The sequence below is a fragment of the Mesitornis unicolor genome, unplaced genomic scaffold, assembly GCF_000695765.1.
Source record: "Mesitornis unicolor isolate BGI_N332 unplaced genomic scaffold, ASM69576v1 scaffold17599, whole genome shotgun sequence".
Lineage (NCBI taxonomy): Eukaryota > Metazoa > Chordata > Aves > Mesitornithiformes > Mesitornithidae > Mesitornis > Mesitornis unicolor.
The window spans coordinates 48,835-72,060 of NW_010208264.1; the positions used below are offsets into that span (position 1 = coordinate 48,835).

A 23,226-nucleotide genomic window follows, 5' to 3' on the forward strand; every position below is an offset into this window, starting at 1 on the left:
TCCACAGCCTGATCCCACCAAGGACAGACTCAGGACTGGGACACCAGCTCCACTGAGCTTCGTTATTTCATTACCCAGGAACATGCAGAAATGTGACCCCACAAGCTTAAGACCTCCTTTTGAGCTACAGATATCCAGTTTTTCTAAATGCCAGCAGAGCTTAGCAGGGACACGCAGTTTGATCGTCCAGGCTGTCGTCCCCCTAAGAATCTCCTCGCTTTTGTCAACCAAAGCTCCCTGCCAAGGCCCCTCGTGGAAGAGCAGCTGACGCCCCAGTGCTGGAGTCCAAAATGCATGGGGTTGAGAGGAATATTTGGCTGAACGGGTTCGTTCTCTGGCACCTGCCCAAAATAACAGCAAGAAGGGTCATTTTGTTGGCTACGAAGCTGCTGTAGACACAGGAAGGAAAACAAAAACATTTCTAGAGAGTTTTTGGAGATTTTATTTTATCCATTAATAACTAAATTTAGATCTGCAGTAGCCTTGTAATACGTTAATGCCTTGTAAGAAAACATCCCCACCCTAAGGAACTTCCTGTTGAAATACTCAAGAGCAAAGTTACAGGGAAGGAAGAATTCCCATCCCCTGGGACGTACAGGAATATCATTTACCACAGCAGAAACGTGCCAAAGCCTGGCACCAGCACGGCGACCAGGAAATGATCTTGGGCTAAGGAGCAGCCTCATCCCGACTCAAGAACCGGGACACATCTCTCCATCCACAGGTAGTGGCATTAATTAACTGATTACAGAACTGCAAAGCATCCTGTAAAGGTGTACAGGAACACTTTAACTCCACAAGGCAAGATTTTATGCCCTTTCATTTTTGTGGCAGGAGAACAAACTATTCTGACGAGTACAAAATCCGAGTGACAGCACAGTCTAGCCAGCCAAATTTTTTAAGCTGTAAAAATCTGAAGGAAAGTGACTTCAGCAGTTGCTATGTTAAGGACCAAAATATTATCATCTCCATACTGTGCATATCCACTGGTCAAATCAGCATCAAACAGCTCCATCGGTCAGTACACAGCCCATTTTGATGCCTTGCCCAGGACTCACGCTAACTTTAATGGACTTCACATGGCCAGGTTGTCACAGGGCTGGTTTGTCACCCAGCAGCAACTCCAGCCACAGCAACTACATGGCCATGACAAGATATCACTTCCATCATTAGTGATCACACAATACTGGGATCCATTTATAATGGTTTACAAATGCCCGGGTCACCCTGCAGCCTGATACCCTGAGGGTTTTCCCGAGGAAAACAACTGCCTCAGAACTTATCCTGGCTGTGGCTCTGCAGTCAAACCAATAAATGGAGAGATAAGGACTGCTCAAGACTCAAACTTGTGCCAGAATGGCCTCTGACCAGCACCAGAATGAGCACTGACACCATCTTCCAAGGGAACAGCACGTCTTCAGCCTGTAGTCTTCTATTAAAGTAAAGGCAAGGCGAAGAAAATTATTTACCCAAGGACAGCAGCAGGAAGGAGTCCTGCGCCTAGCAAAAATACAGACTCTTGCTTCAGAAACACGTGGATTTGTGGCATTTTGCATTTGCCATCTAGACACAAAGTACTCAGACTGTTTTGTTCTCATTTAGAGAGATTTTAGGGGGTTTTATGTCAGAAGTGCTCAAGAGATGGTGAGCCTCTTCCCATGGCAGCAGCCTACGTATCCTCTTAGCTCTAATCTCCTTGTACAGCTAACCAAAACTCCCTTTTACCTGAAGTGCTGAGGAGGTGCAGATCCCAGGAACAGGAGGTTGTGGGGTCCTGTGCCTTTTCCCAAGCAGAATCTGCTGAGCCACGGATGAGCGTTACAGCCACTCATGGGAAGGGACGGTCCAGCCACCGAACCAGTTCATCCCAGTTCACCAGTGTCCCAATCTGCATGCTAAGGCACTAAGGAGAAGCGGCAAAGTGGAAGTATTTTGGATTTCGGCACTGACACCACAGTGTTTCAGTCTCCCTCCACACAGCCAGCAGTTCACTGAATGTCTTCCAAGAACAAACTGAATGGCAGCTGGCACCAAACCCTTGCAAAGCTGGCAACCCAGCTCAAAACGCAAACCATTTCCTCTCCTCCCCCCCGCCAGCTTTTCCATTACGGCCAGACTCTGCTAATGAAGATGCAGATTTTGTTTGCCTGCAGCAACGCAGGTACTGCTGATGCAGCCTCCATAGGTGCCCATTCCTCAGCAGCACTATCAAAACACCGTGTGTTGGTGCGATGCTGGCACTGTCCCCGTCCTAGGGCAGCACTTCCTGCAGATCTCATTCTTAACTCGCACACCGGGATGTTCTCGGTGGTTGCACGCTCTTTGTTCCTGAAAACACCGAGCTGGCTGCAGAAAACATGAGAGGAAGATAAGGTACGAGTTACATTCACTGCTGCTACGCTTTATTCCTGGTCACTGCCATCCCTGGCTCCATTTCCATCAGCGGCAGCCTGGCCTCAGGGGAAGGCAGAGGGAGAGACCAAGATGCGCTGCCAAGACTTAACCATTGGCTCAGGTCTGCCTGTGCTTTCAGATGCCATTTGGATCTCCTCGCAAGCAAACCCTCATCAAAAAGATACTGTTTGCAATATGTGCTCTTTCGCTCTCCTTTTCTAGTGTTTCAGTGCAGCATCGTGTTTGCTTTAGGGCTTGCAAGGACCTCCGTGGGAAATATTCCAACACAGACTTCAGCAGTCGGTAATCTCCGCAGGGTACAAACAGGACCTGCTTGATGTGCTGGCTCACCAGGAGGATTGTTAATAAGAAAAATAGCACCAATTTTTTTTAGGCCACTTCTAAAAATACTTCTGGGAATGCTCCATCTTCCACAACAACAGCAACAAAAAAAACCCATAACCCGCTTAAGACGCATTCCCACAGGAATCTATTAATTCTGTGTATGGGAAGGCAGCTTTCTTAATGCACCAGTTCAGCTCTGTTTTGGCATCCATCAGAGACAGAGTTATTCCTTCCCTTTGCTATCACAGAACCAGCCTGGAGAAGGCATCCAGAACAGCACTGCAGTGAATCACTGGGACGCACGGGTGTATTTAAAAGCAACAGAGCTGAATTTGACCCCCTTGAGAGCAACAACGTCCTGGCACTTCTGCCAAGATGTTCTGCCACATCTCCCATCCCACCCATTTCTCTCTGGAACAGTTAGATACGGCTTTTCCGTGTCTGAGCAGAGATTCAAGCCACACACATCAATTTGGGACTCTCAGATTTTGGCATTACAGAAGACACCAGGCACCCCGTACTTGTGGAGCACAGGGAAACATTTTTACAACAGCTAATTGCCATTTTAATGCATGTAATTGCCTTCGAAAATGCTAGTCATCAAAGACACATGCAGATTAGTGTGTCATGAAATCACAGTGAATCTCAAGCTTAAGTAGCAGTAGTAGTGGTAAGAGAACATCCTTAACAGCCCAGATCCTAAATCTGCCAGCACAGAACAGAGAAAGTGAGAAAAACAATCCTGGCCCTCAAATGGCACAGAAACTCTCTAAACAACCCCTTTTACTTCTTTTCCTTCCACTTCCGAGCTGTATCTGATCATCAGATCAGAGGGTAAGCGACATGCTGTGTTTTGAGGAACATAAGCATCTGACTTACTGACAAACGCAGAGATCAAACCCAAAGGACAGGATTTCTCCCCCAGCTCCATGTTAACTAAATTGGCCTGCTGCAGTTTCAATGAATGCCCAATGCCAAGCTTTCTGCACAAGCAAAACATTACCCACCCCAAACTCAAGCTCGAACCTCTCATCCATTTCTGTTTCAGCCGTTTCAAGCAGACCAAGCCCCTCAGCTTCACAAAAGCACAGAGATCCATAGCTTATCCCAGCCACTAATAACACTGCAGCCTAAGCAGTCTCTCCCCTAAATCACCATGGACACACTTAACTGATGCAGAGGCCCAAAACAGAGCAGCAGAAGTCCCCCAAATAAGTCTGTCTACCACAGAGCCCCCAAATAAGCCTGTCCACAGGCAGATCATCCCCCTCAACCCTTACTCTGCCTTCCCAGGTGGGACCACTCCTTCTAGAGGTTTGTTTTTTTTGAGCTAAATACTCTCAGCTGCACCCAATTCCCTCCCAGACAGCCTGGGCTGCCTGCCTGGCTCCTGCACACCCTCCTTTCTGAATTAGCTTACAAAGACACATTTCAGCAGTTTGAGTACGCAGGGGATATGGGGGAAGCTGGTCCCCAGCTGTGGGGTGTTGCTGTACAATGAACCATGTATCTGGATGGTGAGGACTTTGAAACAGGCTTGCCCCGGCCTGGTTTTGTGCTAAGTGATGTTTCCTGGTCAGCTCACAGGGCTCCTGGGCAGTGTTAGGAACACATAAATCCCAGGAAGCCATCCACAAGCCATAAGATACCAATGAAAATGGGGCCTCCTTTCTCCCAGGAAACTGCTGCCATATTTCATGTGAACATAAACCCTTTGCCGCTGCTGCACAATGCTTCTTCATTTGCCAGATGCTTGAATAGGATCATTTATATAGACTAACTCATATAGATAGTGCCTGCCTGCTCCTCCCTGCCCATCAAAGAGGGCTTTGCCACAGGAGGGGTTTTGCACCTTCAGTTTGTGAACCCACGTCCGTGAGGAGGAGAGACAGAGCCAGGAGTCTTGGGAACAGCCTCACAAACAAGACACGAGGCCTGGAGTCACGTTTTTCACCCTGGCGTTCGCCCATGGCATGGGAGGCTTTGGCCATAACACGTGCGGGCTCCGACAGGCGCAGCCCCGAAGGTCAGGCACGACAGCTTATGCCTCATCTCCTGACAGAGACTGGAGCTCAGGGCACATCTGCTGGCATGCAAAGGTCATGTCAAGCTTCAAGGTTTTAATGCTTTTTTGGAAAAATAACACAGCACAGGTTCTTTTTTTCCCCTCTGCCTTCTAATTCCTGCGCCCTGACATCCCCTGGCAAACAGTACTTCCCAAGTTTCCTCCCCAAATGGCTAGAAACACACAGGGTTTGAATCAAAGCTGAGTTCCTCACAAGCCAAATCACTAAGAAATAAAATGAGGGACCCTTCTAAGAGTAACAAGAAAAACCCGAGAGCTGGCACCACTGAAATTGTTATGGTTATCTCTGTGAAAGCTAATGCTGCCACTTCTGTTTGTTTTCACGGTTTTACACCTGGCTTGGGTTTTGGTTCCCCCCTCTTTTTCTGGCTATTCAGGGATCCACTGAAGACGAGCAGCACATGACTAAAGGCACCTCCTTAATCGAAAGCCAACACCACCACCTGCTGCACTGCCTGGAAAAAACAACCGTAAGTAGCAACACCATCCTTGCGCATCTTACTCGGTCCTTGTGCCTGGCTCTGTGCGGAGAGGATGTGCACGCAGATGACAGACAGACAGACAGACTCAAGACAGACACTCATCCCAAGAACATTCTGCAATGGGATAAATGCACTTCATTTCACTGTTGTCTTAAAACTAAATTATTGCTGTGCAAAGGGATAAAGATGGGATTATCTGCACCTCCACAGTCACCTACACCAGCACAAAGTCAATAGCAGGTTGCTCAGTCAAGTTCACTTGAATACAAACAGCCTTTAGGCATGGGGTTAAGGAGATCCTATAAACGTTAAGTTTAGTTTCTTCAGTGTTTCTGAAAGAGAACTGAGCTGCATTTGTCCTGTGCTGTCAGTCACACATCACATATACTCGTTGCTTGTGCTAATTACTAACGAAGGACAGTTCTGCTGCCGTAAAAGGAGGACGCTGCTGTCAGCGACTCCAAACCACAGCCTGGTCACCAGTGCCAGCAGGCTCAAAAAATAACCTTTAGTCCTGTATATGGCACAAGGCAGATGAACTCTTAATGGGCTTAAAGGCTGCACATATTCTCTTGTTATGAGAGCAGGGAATTTGTCTCAAAGCCAGTCAAGCGGTTCCTATTACTTGACTTTTCTGTCTGTGTTATGCAAGGTGCTGGAGTGAGAATTTTATTTTTCATTAAGTGATTCTGTATGCAGCAGTCTCTTGGAACATTTCAGATATTTATTTGATACATATGTTTTGCTTCCAGGTATATATAAAAGGTTCTGCAGTAAAGGAACACATTATCTATACCATGATTCATTCTAGAAAGAATGAAGAGAGGTTAACACTTGAAATATTCATGCCTTTTTCTATCTGCATCCATCATCAAATGTACTTTTGATTTCTGACTTGCAAGAGCTTTCTTTTAGATAAATCACCCTCACTTCCATAGTTTGGCTTATGCTGGAATAACAGCACTTAGGCTTCAGCCATATACTGGAAGATGACGACTTTAATGGCAGTGACCCGCCGGGTGCAGCCGGTTTGTCACAACAAGCCAAAAGGTCACCACGCCAAGGACACTGAACAATTCTTCCTGTATCAATGACTATTGACTTATCTCATGAGACTCATTTTGCCTTTATTTCTAGCAATTTTGGATGTTACGTAACGAGCAGAGATTTCACGATCTGATTCTTCAGTTCAGAACTTTGTGCTTAAAACCCTCGCTATCGTGACCCAAATTTCTCAAGAATATTTTCACTGGGAAACGTTAACAAATTGGCTGAAGCAAACAAAAGCTGACAACCCAAGCTCCAGGCTCTGCCCTTGCCAGGCCCCAGTTTACAGCAACCGTGACCTCTGCAGAGGGCAGGTGACAGCCCTGGGAGCTGCAGGGCTGCCCAGCACTAATGAGCGGTTGGGGCACTGGAAGGAACGCAGCCACAGCACATCCTGGTTTGTGGATGTATTTGCCTCCACTAACGAGGCCGGATGGCCTCCAGCACGCACGCCTGCTCAGACAGGGAGGCTCGGTGGTTGAAAACCTTCCAAACGTCGCTTTTTTCAGCAAAGAATAGCAGTAACAGAGATAATTTGAATTATTATTAAAACCGTGAGAATCTGCGCAATATTTAATGTGTTTTCTCCCACATTTTTCAGCCAGTTATTACCATGATGTGGCAAAACCACATAACAAGTCTGGATTCTGGTCTGAAATTATCAATCAAAATGGTTCAATCAGCTTGTGTGGATATTCACACAATCTATTAAAATACTTTGCAACAGTTATCCCAAAAATTGGAATCACAGTAAAAGAATTTTTCAACACTGAAGAGTCATTTTGTGACTGAGTTGCAGGAATGGAATGAGGAATGTACCATGGTTGCAAACTTGTTTCAATGGGCAATTCACCTCTCCTTAATCTGGGCAGAAAGACTCTAAAAGTGCATTATTTATTGTCACAGTATCTGTGGTTGTCGCTAGCGTACGGCCGCACTGAATGGCTCACAGATGTGGTGTGGCAGATGACAAAGAGCCTGAAGTACTTGTGGCTGCCGTAACAGCGGTCACTTTGTCACACCCACACAAGGGATGGAATTTGTTCAAACAAAAGGGGGTTTTCTCTACTCATTCCAACTCCCAGGCTGAGCATTGATACTCACACGCCGTGTGTTCTCCAAACGCTGAGTGCATCAAACCCAGTCCTTCACCCCAAACCTTTCTTCTGTGTTTTCACAGAATACGATCAAAACCCACGTCCATTGGTGACCCAATGGTGATACAACTCCAATTCGGTACCTGTGAATCAGCAGCCAAAACTTTGTTTTCCTTTGCCTTCCAAAAGATGCGAGCCATAAAGCTGTTACAAGTTCTGTTCTGTTTCCAAGAACATAACACCAAAAAGCTTCAAGTGTGAGAAGGAAGGAGCAAAGGGTCTGATTCAGGCACGGTTTGGTGAAGAGAAGGTCCCGTTGCCCATTCAAACTTTAGCGAGCAGCTGGAATGCTGAGTGCTGGGACTAAAGACTGCCGGAATGGACAATCAATTGTGTTTTTATCTTTTGTTGGCATGTTGTCCCGTAGGGATTGTCCTATCTTGTGGATGATCCCCTGTTATCTGTACGAACTTCCACCATCAAGGTATTTCCTTTTTAATTCAATCCGTGTTCTCTGTGGTCTCTGTGACGTGTCTGGAGGGTGTTTGCTCCCGTTCTTGTTCTGGTCTTGTCCTCGGGAGTCTGTGCACGTGGCTCTCCTCGCCTGTCCGTGCTCTTGTTTCCTGTGAGTTGTTGTTCCAATGAAATCGATGGCTGCCTTCACTGTGGCTGCTTTTGTTTCCCATCCTTTCTGATGCTGACAGGGACTGGATGAAGTGTGTTCACTAGAGCTACCCGAGCATTCACATACACACATAAGAGTTCTTTCTTTCAGGATTTCTTGTTCCCTTGGCACAAAAACTCTTTACAGATTCAGCTTTCTGAATTTCCTTCCCCTATACACTGCCCACTCTCACCTGCCACTTTATTTCCACTCCGCTAACAGCACTCAAAGAAATACAGGTACGCTTTGCACCCAACAGCCAACACAGGCAACATCCCACAGTTAAGCTATGTGTCAAGATGGGCACCCAAATACAATACAGCCCTGTGCCCAGGCACCAAGAAAAAGGAGCATGAATCTCTGCCTGGGTATCATAACCATGTGGCATCGCAGACTGAAGCCACTTTTGGAATTCAGATGCAAAATGAAAGGAAATTTTGACACAATCTATTAACCATCTCAGAGTACGTAAGCAAGGCAGCACTGACACTGTCATGCTTTTGTCCCTGCAACAGCTTCTCTTATTCCCCTACTGATGCAGGGCAGCAAAATCCCATGGTTGCAGTGAGTGAAAGGGCAGACATTTCTTCCCAAGACCTGCCCAGTGCGAGTATTTCTAGGCACAGAGGCAGAGAGCATCTCACACAGCCAAGGGGCTGACCCAGACCACCAGCATAGCCAAAGGTGCTGTTGGAAACACACTGCTGTTGGGCCAAAGCCGCCGGTGTCACCGAGAGTAACGGCGCTGCTTTCTCCCCACCAGAACCACGAGTTCATAGACGAGCAGCTGTTCGAGCAGAACTGCATGGAGAGCTCGATGCAGAACTACCCCTCCTCGCGGAGCCCCTCCTTGTCGAGCCACCACGGGCTGACCACCTCCTGCTGCTCCCGCCGGAACAAGAAGACCACTCACCTTCCCAACTCCAGCGTGCCGGCCACGCGCCTGCGCAGCATGCAGGAGCTCAGCACCATCCACATCCAGTGCAGCGAGCAGCCCTCGCTCACTACAAGGTACAGTAAGCGGGCTCCTGCCACCTCCTGCATGCAGACCCCCGGTGCATTACCCACCTGGACGCTACTGCAGGCCCCTTCTCTCCAGCCAGGGAGAGGGGTCTGGTGCTGGGACATCTCTGTGTCCCTTCCAGCAGTGCCCAGCTGTGAGCCACTCGCCAAAGCTGGCACAGGACCACCCCACCGCCCACCTCCCAGACTGCCCAGCACTCCCAAGCCTTTACTGGGAGGAGGCAAAGACAACTGACTGATCAGTGTGAGCCAGCAAGAGCTGTTCGCACTGACGTGGTGCTCCAGGGATGCTGCTCACAGCACTGACCCTCATTGGTCCAAAAGTCTGAATTGTGACTGTGAGTGTCAAGCATCACTGGGAAACAAATAGGGAGGAATTTCACAGTGGTGTCTTAGCAGATCTCGCCTAAGACGTCATTAGTGACACAGGTGAGGGAATGTCTTCATACAAAACTTTGAAATGTTCATTTTATCCATAACTTGCTGAAAAAAAGTAATTTCTTCGCCATCTCTTTCTTGCAGATGTTAAGTTACTTTCTAAATCCTCCTCAGCCCATTAAGCTTCTTGTGCACCAGGCTGGGTTTGCACTTACTGTTCTTCTTATCCCCTCTCTATCACAGGGATCTAGAAACTGAAACAAAGCTGCCTTTAGGGCAGCAAGCAATTTCTCTGTGCCAGGGTGAAGTCAGAAAGGCATTTCAGGGAATGAATTATGAATGGGAAAGCACAAAACAAGTCTCTGGCTATTGCAGTTTCTACATGACAATTTTTTAACCCACCACCTGAAACAGTAATTCAGGGGAATGTCAACTCTCCTGCGTGTTTCAGTGGGTGCTAAATCAGATGCCAGGGATACTTTAAATGTCAGCACTGTTTGTTATTTCATTTGCTTACCAAACTGTGTAAGAATGGAGAGGGGGAAAGCAGCTTAAAGCTGTTCTTCATGTGGAATGCAACGAACTGGGTGTCCTGGTTACCACTGGGAGAACCACCCAGCCCCTAAGGCTGCCCCGCTCTCAGCTCACAATGAGGCAGGGGGAGCAGAATGGGCTCTGCCTGTTTTTGGGGTGCTCCGGCGACCAAAACCCATCCTCGTGGTGAGTCACTGCATGAGAACAGCCACAGCTTCCCTCTGGGAGCTTTACATTTGAAAAGGACAGGCCTTGTGTTTAAAATGATCATGTAGCAGCCTCCTGGAGCTGTGCAGATGCACAGAAACCAACCTATCATTTTCCCTCCGTAATTAATTATAGGATGCAATTGATGCAGATCAAATAAGAATGCTCCCAGCTGTCAGATCCTTGAAACTACTGCAGAGAGACAAAAAGACAGAAAATATCAAGGGACAGTGAATACGAGAGGTATCTGAAATGCAAGGAAGACATCTCTTTCTCAGAAAGAGAAAAGGTGCAGTGCACAGGACAGCGTATTTAGATGTCCTTTTAATAAAGAGGATAATTCTTAATAGAATTATGCGAGAATGAAAAGGAAACAGAACCATTTGCCCTGTGAAAAGGAAATTTAGGATATATCCTAACCAGGGGGAACATTAAACGAAGCTTAGGGTAATTTGGGTAGAAATAAATGATGCCTTGCAGAAACTGAGGGGAACATTTAAGTGGAGTCTTCTGCATATTTCAGTGCCTTAGTTCAGAGGAATAAGATACTGAATAAGAACAACCGCCGTTCCCATGCTTTCAACTGTCTGGTTTCAAAAAAAAACCCACAAAAAGCCAAACACCAAATTTGTTTTCTAGTCGCTCCAGTCTCAACATGAAATCAGATGATGGGCTGAGACCGAACTGCAAAGCCGCCCAGATCACCACAGCCATCATCAGCATCCCCACGCCGCCTGCGCTCACCCCGGAGGGCGAGAGCCGCCCCCCGCCCGGCAGCCCCAGCCACGCCACGAACGTTTCCACCACGAGCAACATCGTCAAGGTCTCGGCCTTGTAGACGTCTGCTGACGGGAGGCTGGAAGAGCAGCAACCCTCTCCCTCCACACCTCCATCTTCCTTTCTTGCTGCAAATCGTGCCTGGATGGACCAACCTGACATTTTGCCATCGAGAGAGCAATGGGGACCCAGTGAGGCGGCTTTCTGCAGACCCGCACTCGCGCTGGGGCCTGGGGGAGGACAAGGAAAGGGAGGAAGAGGCTGGTTCAAAGGGAAAACAGAGAATGCGTTGTGCCGTGGTACAGGGCAAAAGTCACCCGTGGAGGCTGGAGGGAAAGCATCGTCGTGGCAATGAGAGAGTCGATAGAGAAAATGGAAATATAACACTGTGTATCGCAGCACCTTTTTAAAGGTTTTTAATGGATAATATTTATTCATGAGGAAATGACTGAAAAGGTGAAAAACAATGGATTTTGTGAATTTTTTTTTTCTTCATGGAGCAGAACCTTTAAACCAACCAAAATTTCACATTTTTTTTTCTTTTATAGGAAAAGATTTAGACAAAGAAGCCACCTGTCACAGAAACCTATTTCATTCCTCTGTGTGTGTGCATGCGAGTGTGCAGCAGAGCCACAGCAGAGCCACACTGAATTGCCAAGAGCAGAGCACGGTCCCGTGAGGGGCGCACAGTAGGGAACCCAAGCTTTGTCAGCACAGACCTGTGCACACGCACACACACACCCCCGTTCCACCTGGATGGCATTCTTTATTTAGACAATTTTGTATCCGCCTTTTAAGTCAATACAGTGCAATTGCAAACAGTGTGTTTGTCTGCTAATTATTGTCTGTGAAAACATACTTGTGGAAAAAAAAAGAAAAAAAAGACAGGCTTTAGTAGAGTTTTAGTCCCACATGGGTATCTGCTTTCTATTTTTGTTATCACTTACTTGTAAGAGTGTGACTAGACTACCAGTTCTGTATTTTTAAAAAGGATTAAAAAAAGGTAGGACTCTTTTTTAATACTGTACACACAAATGGCAAAGAATGAGAAAGCACTGAACTCAACTGCATCAAGTGTTCATCAGTCTAACAGAGGTTTCTCGTAACGTATGCCCATGCTTTTTTAATTTCTGTTTTCTATATATAAATTTCTTTGCTAGCACTGGACGTACAACCCATTGTAAATAGTAGCCAAATAATGTCTGGATCTATACTTGATAATAATTAATCCCAGAGCCAAATATCTTGCATGGACAGAGAGGTGTTTGGCTTTTTCACAGTCCTGGGGCTCCAGTTGCCTCGTCAGTGGCCTCTGGGCTGCACCGATGCAGGGGCAGGCAGGTCAGCAGTGTCAGCTCTGGGTCCCAGCACAGGATCTACAGCACGCACCCACCTGAGAGCACTGGAGGGGAAAACGCCCGATAAAGTGCGGTACAGACAGCATTTTCTTTTTGCCGTTCTACACTTAGTTTGGGAAAAGTCACGCACTTCTAGCCAACCAAAAAACGAAGTAACGCTGTGCGGTACTGCCGAGGAGCCAACGCTTAAAACTGAGCTGTGGTCAGTCCCAGCGCCTCTTTGAGATCTTTCGATTTCTTGTACGGAAATACATGGCCCTGAAACATAACCGATTCCCCCCATAAGAGTAACTTTTTTCTTCCACTCTGCCTCTCTCCAGTCCCTCTTCACAAGAGGTGTGAGCCATGAAGGGCAGAGTGAGGAACAAAGTCACCCACCTCTTCACTTGCCATACCCTGCCCAATTCCCGTAGTCACACACAAACGCCTCTCCCAGGCCCTGTATGCACCCCCAAAAGGCAATTCCCCAAGAGCTCACGAGGAACCATTCCAACATCCTGTTTCTGAACAGTGATTTTACCAATACGAGTCAAAAACTACTCCAAGCATGTCTGAGGCTGAATCAGCACAGGGATGACTTTTCTTTAACATCTGTCATAGTCTATCCTGGTGTAATATTTATATACACATATACACGCATACACATATAAGTAGATAGACACATACACGTATAGGTAGATAAATAGACTTACATGCTGACGTAAACACAAGAGCTAGCAACCCGCTTTGTTAGCGCTCCCCAGCTGTCAGAGTGGACTCTGCCGCTGACGCAGTAACTCCTTAGAAGCCTACGACTCTAGGAATATTAGGGCTATGGCTAAGCCTTCAGTAGCTGCACCAGCTTATAGTCACTTATTCCAGTGCTGTAATATGTTACCCAAAGCAATGTTTAGTCCTGTTTTAAATGATTAAAACGCTCTGCCTTTACTGCTTCCTGTAGGAGGTTATACTGCAGTTAATCTTACCGGTATTGAGTTTTTCTTGATGTTTTAATTTAATAATCCCTTTGCTTTAACTCCACTATTTGTCATCACCTGCTCCCCATCTGAACACCCTCACCCCTGTAGACCAGAGGCCTTGCTCTCACCACTTACCACCTCCAACCTCATCTTCACTGGTACAGAGGAGGGCCCAACGCCACCACGGCGACAGGGCGCAGTGTCCCTTCCAACGCAGGAGTCAACCATTGCAGAGTCAGGGAACCAACGTGGATGCTCGGTGCTGCCTTTCTTATTCCCAATTTCCTGTGGAGTGGTAAACAAACCACTTCATCTCTCTGCACCCATTTATTTACCTGTAAATAGCAATCATGGCAGCCCTTGCCTAAAGCACTATTGGTGCATTTAATTGCCATCAATCAAAGTGTTTTTGGGGAAAAAAAAAAATCAACATTTTTTAAAGAGGAAAAATCAAAGTAAAGAGGAAAGCCAGTCCCTGGGCTTTCTGGCTGGCTGCTTAGGCAGCCACGGCCTTTGTTCTCTTCTGTGGAAGAGGAATCATAGTTATCCTTGCTCAAATATACCTGGCTTGTCTCTTCTACCATTCACCTGGCAGGTGCTGCCCCATGCAGTCAGTACCTCCGCACAGACTTTTGGAGGATAAAGACAGACAAAATTAAGGAAGTCTCAGCCTAGAGGAACAGGGCTAGAAATATTTAACGGCAGTGTGATCTTCCTGATTTGAAGCAGACCAAGCAATGCTTCCAAAAGCACTAGAAAATGTGCCTGAACAAAACCTCTCTGGATTGCCCAACACAGCCACATCTTCATCATGAGAGCACTGTGTGCTCCTTGAAAGAGCAAAGACGAGGATCCATCACCACTGTACCAGTGGTTGGTAGGGCGTAACATCGCATCCTTCAATGAAACGCAGGGGAGGGAAAGCATTTGCACAGAAGAGCACAGGAACCGCACTACAGACACTTACTGCTTCAATAACGGGAGGCAATTAGTTTTACTAAACTGCAAGGCTTTTTATAATCTTTAAATGGCAATTTAGAAACCATTGCTGAGATAAGGCCAAGGAAGCCCTGAAAAATTCCTCAGCCAGACCTGAAGGATTTGGTGCCCAGTACTGCCCTGTCTGACCAGCATCCCCCTCCCCACTGCCACGCATGCCCAGGGCCATGCACACACATGGATATGGATACAAAAACCAGCACATACCCCTGCATCCTGCTCATTCCTGGGGCGTATGGAAGGGGGTGGCCTCAGGCATGGGCTGCCTCCGGGAGAAGCTCCCAGAAGCCTGGCAGAGGCAAGGGCACAGAACAGCCTGGTCAGCAAGACTGCGCAGCACAGCACCAGTGGTCATTACAAAAGCCTTCCTCCTCCCCGACTCCCTGGGACTTTTTAGTTTTAGAAAAGTTCATTAGAAAAAGATAAAAACAGATTGTCTGAACAAAAAGCAAGTGGAAGGGGATTATTTTTTTCAGTCTTTCATAAAGCAATATTAAAAATATCAAAGGAGCAACACCTTTTTCCAAGGATTTTGTTTCCTTTCCAAAGCCATTTGAGTGAAAAATATTTTCAGCATATTTATTAATAGATTAAATTTACTCTCTTTTACCTGACACCAGGCTGCTAATAGAAGGAATCACACCCAGCTGGCAAAGATCGATGAGATGCCTTTCATATCTAGGCTTTGACTTCCATCTCCTCTAAAGTCCACCTTTTACTTTTTTTCCTTAAAGATCAAGGGCACCCATAAAAAGAGGCACAGATAACACATCTTAGTACAGAAAAATTAAAGAATTAAAACCCCATAATCTATCGTCCAGTAGCACAAGGCCCTTCGCTGCAGTCTATTGTGTTGCTTGCTCTAGATGGGATTTAAATTTCCCCAAGAAAAGGACTCCCAGCTCTACTGCCCTGGAGAGCTTCCTCCCAAGCAGTAGAGCTCAATGGCAAGGATTTTTCCCTGCTGTTCAGCCATAATTCTTTCCTTCTTTTTCCTCCCTTGTTGCCATAATACTCCCTCACACCACGTGAAGTTATTCCACATTACAAGTGAGCTGCCTCCAAGCACAAGAGGAATAGAAAACCTTCTACAGCAAATTCTTACCCCAGAGACTACTTCTGTCTATCAAACAATATTCACTGTTAAAAGTGAACTGGGGAAATGGTAAATTAAGTAACACACATGCATTTAGTGTGAAATAAAGTTAACAGGTAATCCAAAAACATCCTTCCTGACAGTTGCCAGAAACACTAAATTTGAATCAGTGCTACTCATTTAACCTGAAAGAGTTGGTAATGCACTGTACTGCAAACCAGCGCTTGTCATTCCAGTTCAGACAGCTTCGGGGGTGCGCATGGAAATCAGATTAATACCAGCTAAAGAAAGCAAGTAGAGAGGTTGTAAACATGCTGTATCTTACACATACTATAGAGCAAATTCAGTGTATTAAAAATTACATTTGATTTATGGGTTGCAAACATGCCTTTGGTTCTGTAGTATTTTTTCCATAGACTACAGCAAAGTTACAAAGTCAGCGTTCATGGGTGGCTTGTGAACGTCAGCAGCTTTGAACTGAAGATTTTATTCTGCTTTTAAAATTAGGTGAATAATACATCTTTTCTACTTAATTTACCAACCAAATATATCTTGATTTTTCTTTTCTATCACTTATTTTTCTCAACACTTTAGGCAACTGCACTAGATATAGGACTTCAGAGCTCGAGTTTTTAGGCTTCACAGTTAATGACGCCATAAACACTCTTCATAAGGGTCTCATCTTTCTAAAACTTCAAAGCAAGCAGAAGGCAGCGTGCACCTCGGTCAGGGCCAGGGGAGTCAGCGCCAGGTACCGATGCTCTGCTCCCAGTTTTGATGAATCACTAAGTGTCCTCGAAGAAGTCATTTCACCTCTCTGCCACTTAGACAAGCAGTATAGAATTTAATACCTCCTCTTTCAATAAGTGAAGCTCAATTCCCAAACACACACAAAACACCATAGAGAACTCTCAGAGTGTACAGGGAAGTACTGCTACTCACGGTCAGAGTGCAGAAACTGTGCCAGAAGCACTCGGGGTGCGACAGTCAAGTCCAGGGGACAAAGAGCGTGTGAAAACCCCTTCAGTTCTGTTCTCGGTCCGTCTCCGTTCCGCTGTGTGTGTGCACGTGGTTTTCTCCCTTGGAGTCAGGCTAGCGGCAGTTGCGGCAGTCACTCTGCTGTCTGGGTGAGACGTCACCACCGCACCGAACGCTCTTCTCCGTTCTGTTGCGACAGTGACTGGGAGCTCCCGCCAGCTCCTCGGACCAATGAAGTCTCTTACAAAACGCGTGCGATGGTATATTTTTGATAAATCAATAAGGCATTCCAATGCAATGGTGTTTCCTTTAGAAGTTTTAAGTTATGAGAAGCTCTCAACCTTATTATTTTCTATTTTCGTACTATAAATGGGCTTTGCTTACAAACATCAGAGGACAGATACAAAACGTACTGTATACAACTGCAGGTAGCTTCATTTGAGAACAACTTTCTAGGAGAACCAAGTTTCCTGTTGTCTTCTTTTGGAATTGTAGTGCATATGTTGAAACTTGTATATCATTTACAGTATTGAGTCTTGTGCCACTGCTGTACCTGATGTATCCAATCTGGATTAAACAGAGTATGTGCCACAAATACCAAGATGATGCCGTAGATTTCTTCTAAAAACATTCTGGGAAGTTCTTTTGGAAACTTTGGGTGTTGGCCTAAGCCACTCGACTCACACTTAAATCCTAATAACTCTTACTTTAGCAACCATCAATGAGAACAGCAAGATGAGAGAGATGTTACACGAGAGCAATAACACAGATACCTAAGTGCATTTCTTACAGTATCCTCCTTATGAACATTAAGAGTTGCAACAAAATTCATCTTGGAAATGAAATCACATTGTCTTGGCCTTTTCAAACTGTGCACACAGATCTAGGCGAGTGCCCTCCTGGGGGAATTTGTTGTGACACAAAGGGAGTAAGGCAGGAAAAAAGTACAGGAAGGAAAATACTTCCCCTAATGAGGCATTTATGAGATTTAAAGAGCACATCTTATGCCTTTCTTTTAAAAGGCAATCTCACCTTGGCAACTCCCTTCAGGTCACAGTCTTGCATTCTGTATTGCAGAGTCACCTTGTTTTGACTGCCAAACAAGCAAAGCTGATCTCATCTTAACCATATCAGAAAGAGTCACTTTAAGGCATTAGTTAACATTTTCACAAGTCTTTAAGCAGAAATTACTTGTTAGGTGACCTCTAACACCCACCGAGTTAGAAGAGCTGAGCACTGCTCTACTGCAATAAAGGCTGACACCAGCAGAGGCCACCCCTGCCCAGCTGCAGGAAACCACAGCCTGACACCACACAGTCCTTGCTCACCAGTCCAGTGCCCAATCGCTCCGCCACTCATGAACTAAATCAGTCTTACAATTCATCTACACAGCGAAGAGTCCGAATTGCACAGTATAAGTTTAGACCCACCACTGCACAAAGAGGTGGGTAACAGTGCCAGGGCCACCGCAGGATTTGCACAGGGAATTTGCACAGGATTTTGCAAGAGCATTAGGAAAGCTCAGGCAGCAAGTGATTTCTGTAAGCCGAGTGAAAACAGACTGCGTTTCTCAGCATTACTTCAGAGTTGCTGGAGGTGAGCAATGAAGCAGCCCTGAAGACATCCATCTCACCAAATTAAAGCAGCTCTCCCTGGAAGTGCAGCTCACAGCAGGTAGGAAGCAGTGCTTTCACTGAGGAAATTCCTGTCTTACTCTGCTCAAGAGAAAAACAAAACAAAACAAAACAAAAAACACCCAAGAAACCAAAACCAAACCCACCCAACATACTCTATCTGCTCTGGTTAACTTTGAGAAATCAGAAGAACTAGCTGCAGAATCCATCTCTATGACCCCCAACATACTAAAGCCAGAGGATTGAATTTCAAATGAGCGCAGTCAACTTAGGGCCAATACCCCAAGCCTGCCAATACTCTCCTTTTCCTCCTTCAGGACAGCCACACGCAAAAGTGTACCCAAACAGGAAATACCAATTAGTTTTAGTACTAATAGGCAATTTCATTTCTAATTAAAGCTTTCCTGTAAGCGTGGCAAGTCTGATACTGCTGCACCCAGAGGGACAGACCAATTATGATTGCTGCACATTTTCTACATAATTAAACCATCTCTACTGCACAGCTTGCCATACACCTAGCTACAGGAATGTTATTTACACAATGTTAATTAACAGGATTTAAATCAGCAATACAGACATGAAGATGCAGGTTTTACTCTGCCACTTAGCTGGTGTATAATCAGTGCCTGGTGTTTATAGTAACAGAAAACTGAATGATCTCCACCTATAAACAGACTAGGTAGCCTTACAGTGAAGTCACCTTCACCCAAAAGTCACACGGCAGACATAAGTCAAGCAAATAGAACTGAGGTTTGTTTGCATTTCATCCTTACTGAGATTTCTTACATACACGCAGCTGCCTTTTATCTTTGTTTATTCTGAATTATAAATACTGCAAGTGAACATCCAGGTGTCTTTCATTTCCTTTTATTAAAAACTTGTAACATCATCACTGGAATGCATGGAAAACATTTACCTAGACACCCTTATGAAAAAGACAGCATTTTTCTTCAATCCTAACCAATGTTTTTTCATGTTTGTCCATGTCCTTGTAGAGCAGCAGCTCTGTTTCCACAGCTAACGTCCACTCGTGGCACAACAGCCCGTCCCTAACAGCACCATCATCGCATCAATCACCCTTCAGCAGTTCCTGGAGATAGACCGAGTTGACATGATAGGCACTCATCCAGTTACAGTGTCTGTAACTCCTCCTGCAGTGAGACACTGCAGCGTAGTAGTTTTGCCAGGCTTCATAATAAGATTTCCAGTAGTTTTTGTAACTCCAAGCCTCATAAGGAACACCATCATCCCCGGAGCTGCAGGAGCGGCCATCTTCAGTTTTTCTCGTGGAAGGACCAGGGAATTGATGGCAATGGCTTTTCTTTTCTTTAGCATTTTGTTTCAGAACTTTCTTTTTCACTTGATTTTGCTTTGGGACTTGTGACGGCTCCTGAGGCTTCTCTGGTGCAGGAGAGAAGCCTGCACGACCCTGATGCACCGTGGGAACAGCATTCTTCTCTTGGGTATCTGAAAATGCCTCAAAACACGAGTCCTTTTCCCTGTTATTGGGGGAAGCTGTATAACTGTATGAACCATCACTGTCACCAGACGCAACGCCATTCACTACCATCTCTGTGTTATGTCCCACCTCTTTCCACTCCACACCACCATTTCTGGGGAGCTCACGTTGTTCTTCTGGGCCTGAATAGCTTCTTAAAACCTCAACCTCTCTCTCCAACCCTTCTTTAATGAAATACTCATAGTCTTCAACAAACTCCGAGAAGCTCCAGGGATTTCTCTGGTGGTTTTTGAAAGAAGACAAGCATGGAATTTTGGGAAGGTTTTGTTTTAAGGCTTCCTCATCTAGAGACTGAGTGTTCTGCTGTCCATCAGTCCTGGAGATGGTTTTGACTTGATTTCTCTGTTCTGTGTGACAACTGGAAGTTTGGGTATTTCTACTACCTTTTTCTTTATTTGCAAAATTTGGGTTCTTTTTTATCTGCTTTTGCTTCAGAGCTTTTTTTGGCTTTTCTACAGAACAGTCATCACCTGGGAGATTAGGAAGAGACTGAGGTACCTCTGCAAAACTCTTTTGGACAGGCTGCAGTGCTGGTTCCTCTGGTTTGAGATGCACAGTGTCCAAATTCACTGAAACACCTGTATGTTTAACAGGTTTGACTTCCACTTCCCCATCCTCAAACTGATCCATCATTCCAGGAGGTATAGGCTCTGCACAGAAGGGAAACAAGCAGACATCCAGTTAAGTGGATAACTCCCTCTAGAACTCAACTGAGTACTGAAGTAAAGGTTTGCAAAATCACAGGTAAGATGTTAAGACGTGTTAAGTTAGGGCCACAAACCAACCCCTTCAGTTCTTGAGAGAGCTCAAACAGCCAGAATGTTTTCTCCACAGATTGCATCAAAAAGCTGATCAAGACAAGCAGCACTGCACTACGTGTCACCTATTTTTTATATCCTACCTAGCCAGATAAAAAATTAGAACTTGCCTAAGAAGGCAAATGCTACACTACTAGCAGAACAGCTTCTGGCTAAACAAATCTTCCACTGTTTCTATTTTTCTTTCCTTCCCCTACTAGGCTTAGTACTAGATTTGTGGAAATCCAAGTAGTTACGTAGCGGCTTAAGCAAGAACGGGATGCCAAGCTCCTCTCCCTATCCATAGGCACGCGCTAAGTTCATTTCCTATTGCTTTGCCCAACTGCAGCAGTCACACAAGTACACACACAGTATGGAAAACCTGCACCAAAAGTCTGCAACTTCAGCAGAGAAGATACATGACAGTTCCCTGCAGATTTGTCTGAAACGCTGAATAAACAGGAAACAGCTAACAACAAAAAAACACATACCTGGTAGAGGAAGAAGCTGAAGATTACACTTCTGAGCAATTTTCATCATCATGTTTTCTTCCTCTCCGCGGCAGCAGTATGTCACAGATAAGCCTAAAGTTCCTGTGACAGACACCAGAAAGTGTTATTAACAACAGAAAGCGTGATTACCTAACCCAAGCCAGCCAAGCTAGCACAAGCTTAAGAAATCCACAAGTGTTTTTACCAAAGCGCCCAGCTCTGCCAATACGATGCATGTACGTTTCCCAGTCCACAGGAACGTCCAGGTTGATAACCAGGTTCACTTTTTCGGCATCAATTCCACGAGACGTCTTGAGAAAGCAAGGAGAAGAGAAGGGATAGGTAACGGTGTATGGGATGGGTAACTGCGTATGTACATCTTTAGATGCAACACATTTGGGAGTAACTGTTCATATAACTTTAGTTGCTGCAATACACCATAGAGCACCTACAATTTTCCTGCCATTACTATTTCCTCCTATTACTGCTATTACGTGTAGATTAGGCATATTGCACTGGGACCACGACAATTAGGGATCATCTTTCTTAGGCATTCTGTCTATCAAATAGAAGCAAGCCTGTTTTTTCCCCCCCAATATGAAAAAATTCAAGCCAACAGCAGCAATCTTTTCATTACAGGATCTCAATCAACTGAAGAGAAAAATACATCAACCACAAAAAAGCTGAGAATGCCTCAAATATAACCACTGTTTTAGTAAAAGCTGTTTGGGCTGTTACTACTGGGAGTAGACTGTACTAGAGAAAAACTATTGCTTCCCATAGCTCCTATCCAACTCTACTGCTCCAAAATATCTGCAAGCTTCTGCAAAGCAACAGGTAAATTAGAAACTAATTTTTAACCAGATGAGGAATAGCAGAGAATTTCTAAGTTTCACAGTAAAAAAATAAGTCACGCAGTGCTCAAGTCACGCATTCTGTCAGTACAGTTACACTCTATTCAATTCCAAGTCAAATCTCATTCTCTGAAGTAACTTGATGTACAATACTCACATATGCTATAAAGTACTAACTCACCAAGTCTGTGGAAATCAGAACTCTGCAGTGAAATTGCTTTAATTTCGCCATAGCATCAAGCCGTTGATTTTGATTCATGCTGCCTAAAAAGACAGTTAGAAACAGATTACATTCTTCAGTTTTATGCCGCTCAAATTCTGGAAAACATTGCTTTGTAAAGCTGCAGATGAGATCAGAAATAAGGTTGAGAGAAACTTCCTCAAACAACAGCTTCTAACAAGTAAACAAGGAGTGAACAAAAACATGAAAATGAGGAAATCCATCACAAAAATAATTATTTTGCCCATTTCTGAAGAGGAACCAATTGCTATACTTAACCACTTCAAAAACACTGACTTTAGACAAATTTTTACTTAAACACATAAGCCATGGAAAACACAGTCAAAGTAAAAATTCAAGGTTTCTAATAAACATCGGGTGTCAGCCCCCAGCTTTTTACAGATAAGCTTGAATAAAATAGATTTAAATTAAATATCTGCACTCCAAAGAAAACCACTTCAACTTGTAAATGTAAGTGAACTTTCTATTTACAAATAAGCCAATGCACTCATCTGGACATTCATAAAAATCACTCTCAAATTTGACAACAGGAAAGTTAAATAATTAATTATTTTTTACTTTTTTTTTTATTAAGCCCTAAAGACACAGAAACACAGAATCACAGAACGTTAGGAACTGGAAGGGACCTCAAAAGCTCATCCAGTCCAATCCCCCTGCCGGAGCAGGAACACCCAGATGAGGTTACACAGGAAGGCGTCCAGGCGGGTTTTGAATGTCTGCAGAGAAGGAGACTCCACAACCTCTCTGGGCAGCCTGGTCCAGTGCTCTGTCACCCTCACTGAGAAGAAGTTTCTTCTCCAATTGAAGTGGAACCTCCTGTGTTCCAGCTTGTGTCCGTTACCCCTTGTCCTATCATTGTTTGTCACCAAGAAGAGCCTTTGCAGCCCTACGCTGGACTCTCTCCAGCAGTTCCCTGTCCTTCTTGAACTGAGGGGCCCAGAACTGGACTCAATATTCCAGATGCGGTCTCACCAGGGCAGAGTAGAGGGAGAGGAGAACCTCTCTCGACCTACTAACCACCCCCCTCCTTATACACCCCAAGATGGCATTGGCCTTCTTGGCCACAAGGGCACAGTGCTGGCTCATGGTCATCCTGCTGGCCACCAGGACCCCCAGACCTATGAAGATGCAAATGTTATTCTTAGTTATTTAACCAGAGGCTATGCAAACCAAGACTTAAGATTCATTTTCCTACTTTAGGTCGCATTTATGCACAACTTCAGTAGAATGAGGAAGTTTAGAATGGACTTACCTGAAATGCAATCA

At 45.2% G+C, this 23,226-nt stretch overlaps 2 protein-coding genes across 2 annotated transcripts in view; one reads left to right on the forward strand and one right to left on the reverse strand.

The window, feature by feature from the left end:
- Positions 1–11,095, forward strand: part of LOC104546936 (potassium voltage-gated channel subfamily D member 3-like) — a gene marked incomplete at its 5' end in the record, with an annotated part of 26,245 nt that extends 15,150 nt beyond the window's left edge. The window contains 4 exons of the mRNA XM_010192448.1: positions 5,203–5,295; positions 7,879–7,935; positions 8,879–9,126; positions 10,897–11,095. Of these exons, the coding sequence (XP_010190750.1) occupies positions 5,203–5,295; positions 7,879–7,935; positions 8,879–9,126; positions 10,897–11,095 (597 nt within the window). The remainder of the gene's footprint in view (positions 1–5,202; positions 5,296–7,878; positions 7,936–8,878; positions 9,127–10,896) is intronic.
- An 8,032-nt stretch (positions 11,096–19,127) lies between these two features.
- The window catches only part of DDX20 (DEAD (Asp-Glu-Ala-Asp) box polypeptide 20), a gene marked incomplete at its 5' end in the record, with an annotated part of 5,870 nt that continues 1,771 nt past the window's right edge, over positions 19,128–23,226 (reverse strand). Inside the window, 5 exon segments of the mRNA XM_010192447.1 lie at positions 19,128–20,227; positions 20,866–20,967; positions 21,071–21,176; positions 21,901–21,983; positions 23,213–23,226. The exon segment at positions 23,213–23,226 is cut by the window's right edge and continues 2 nt beyond it. Coding sequence (XP_010190749.1) covers positions 19,128–20,227; positions 20,866–20,967; positions 21,071–21,176; positions 21,901–21,983; positions 23,213–23,226 — 1,405 coding nt within the window.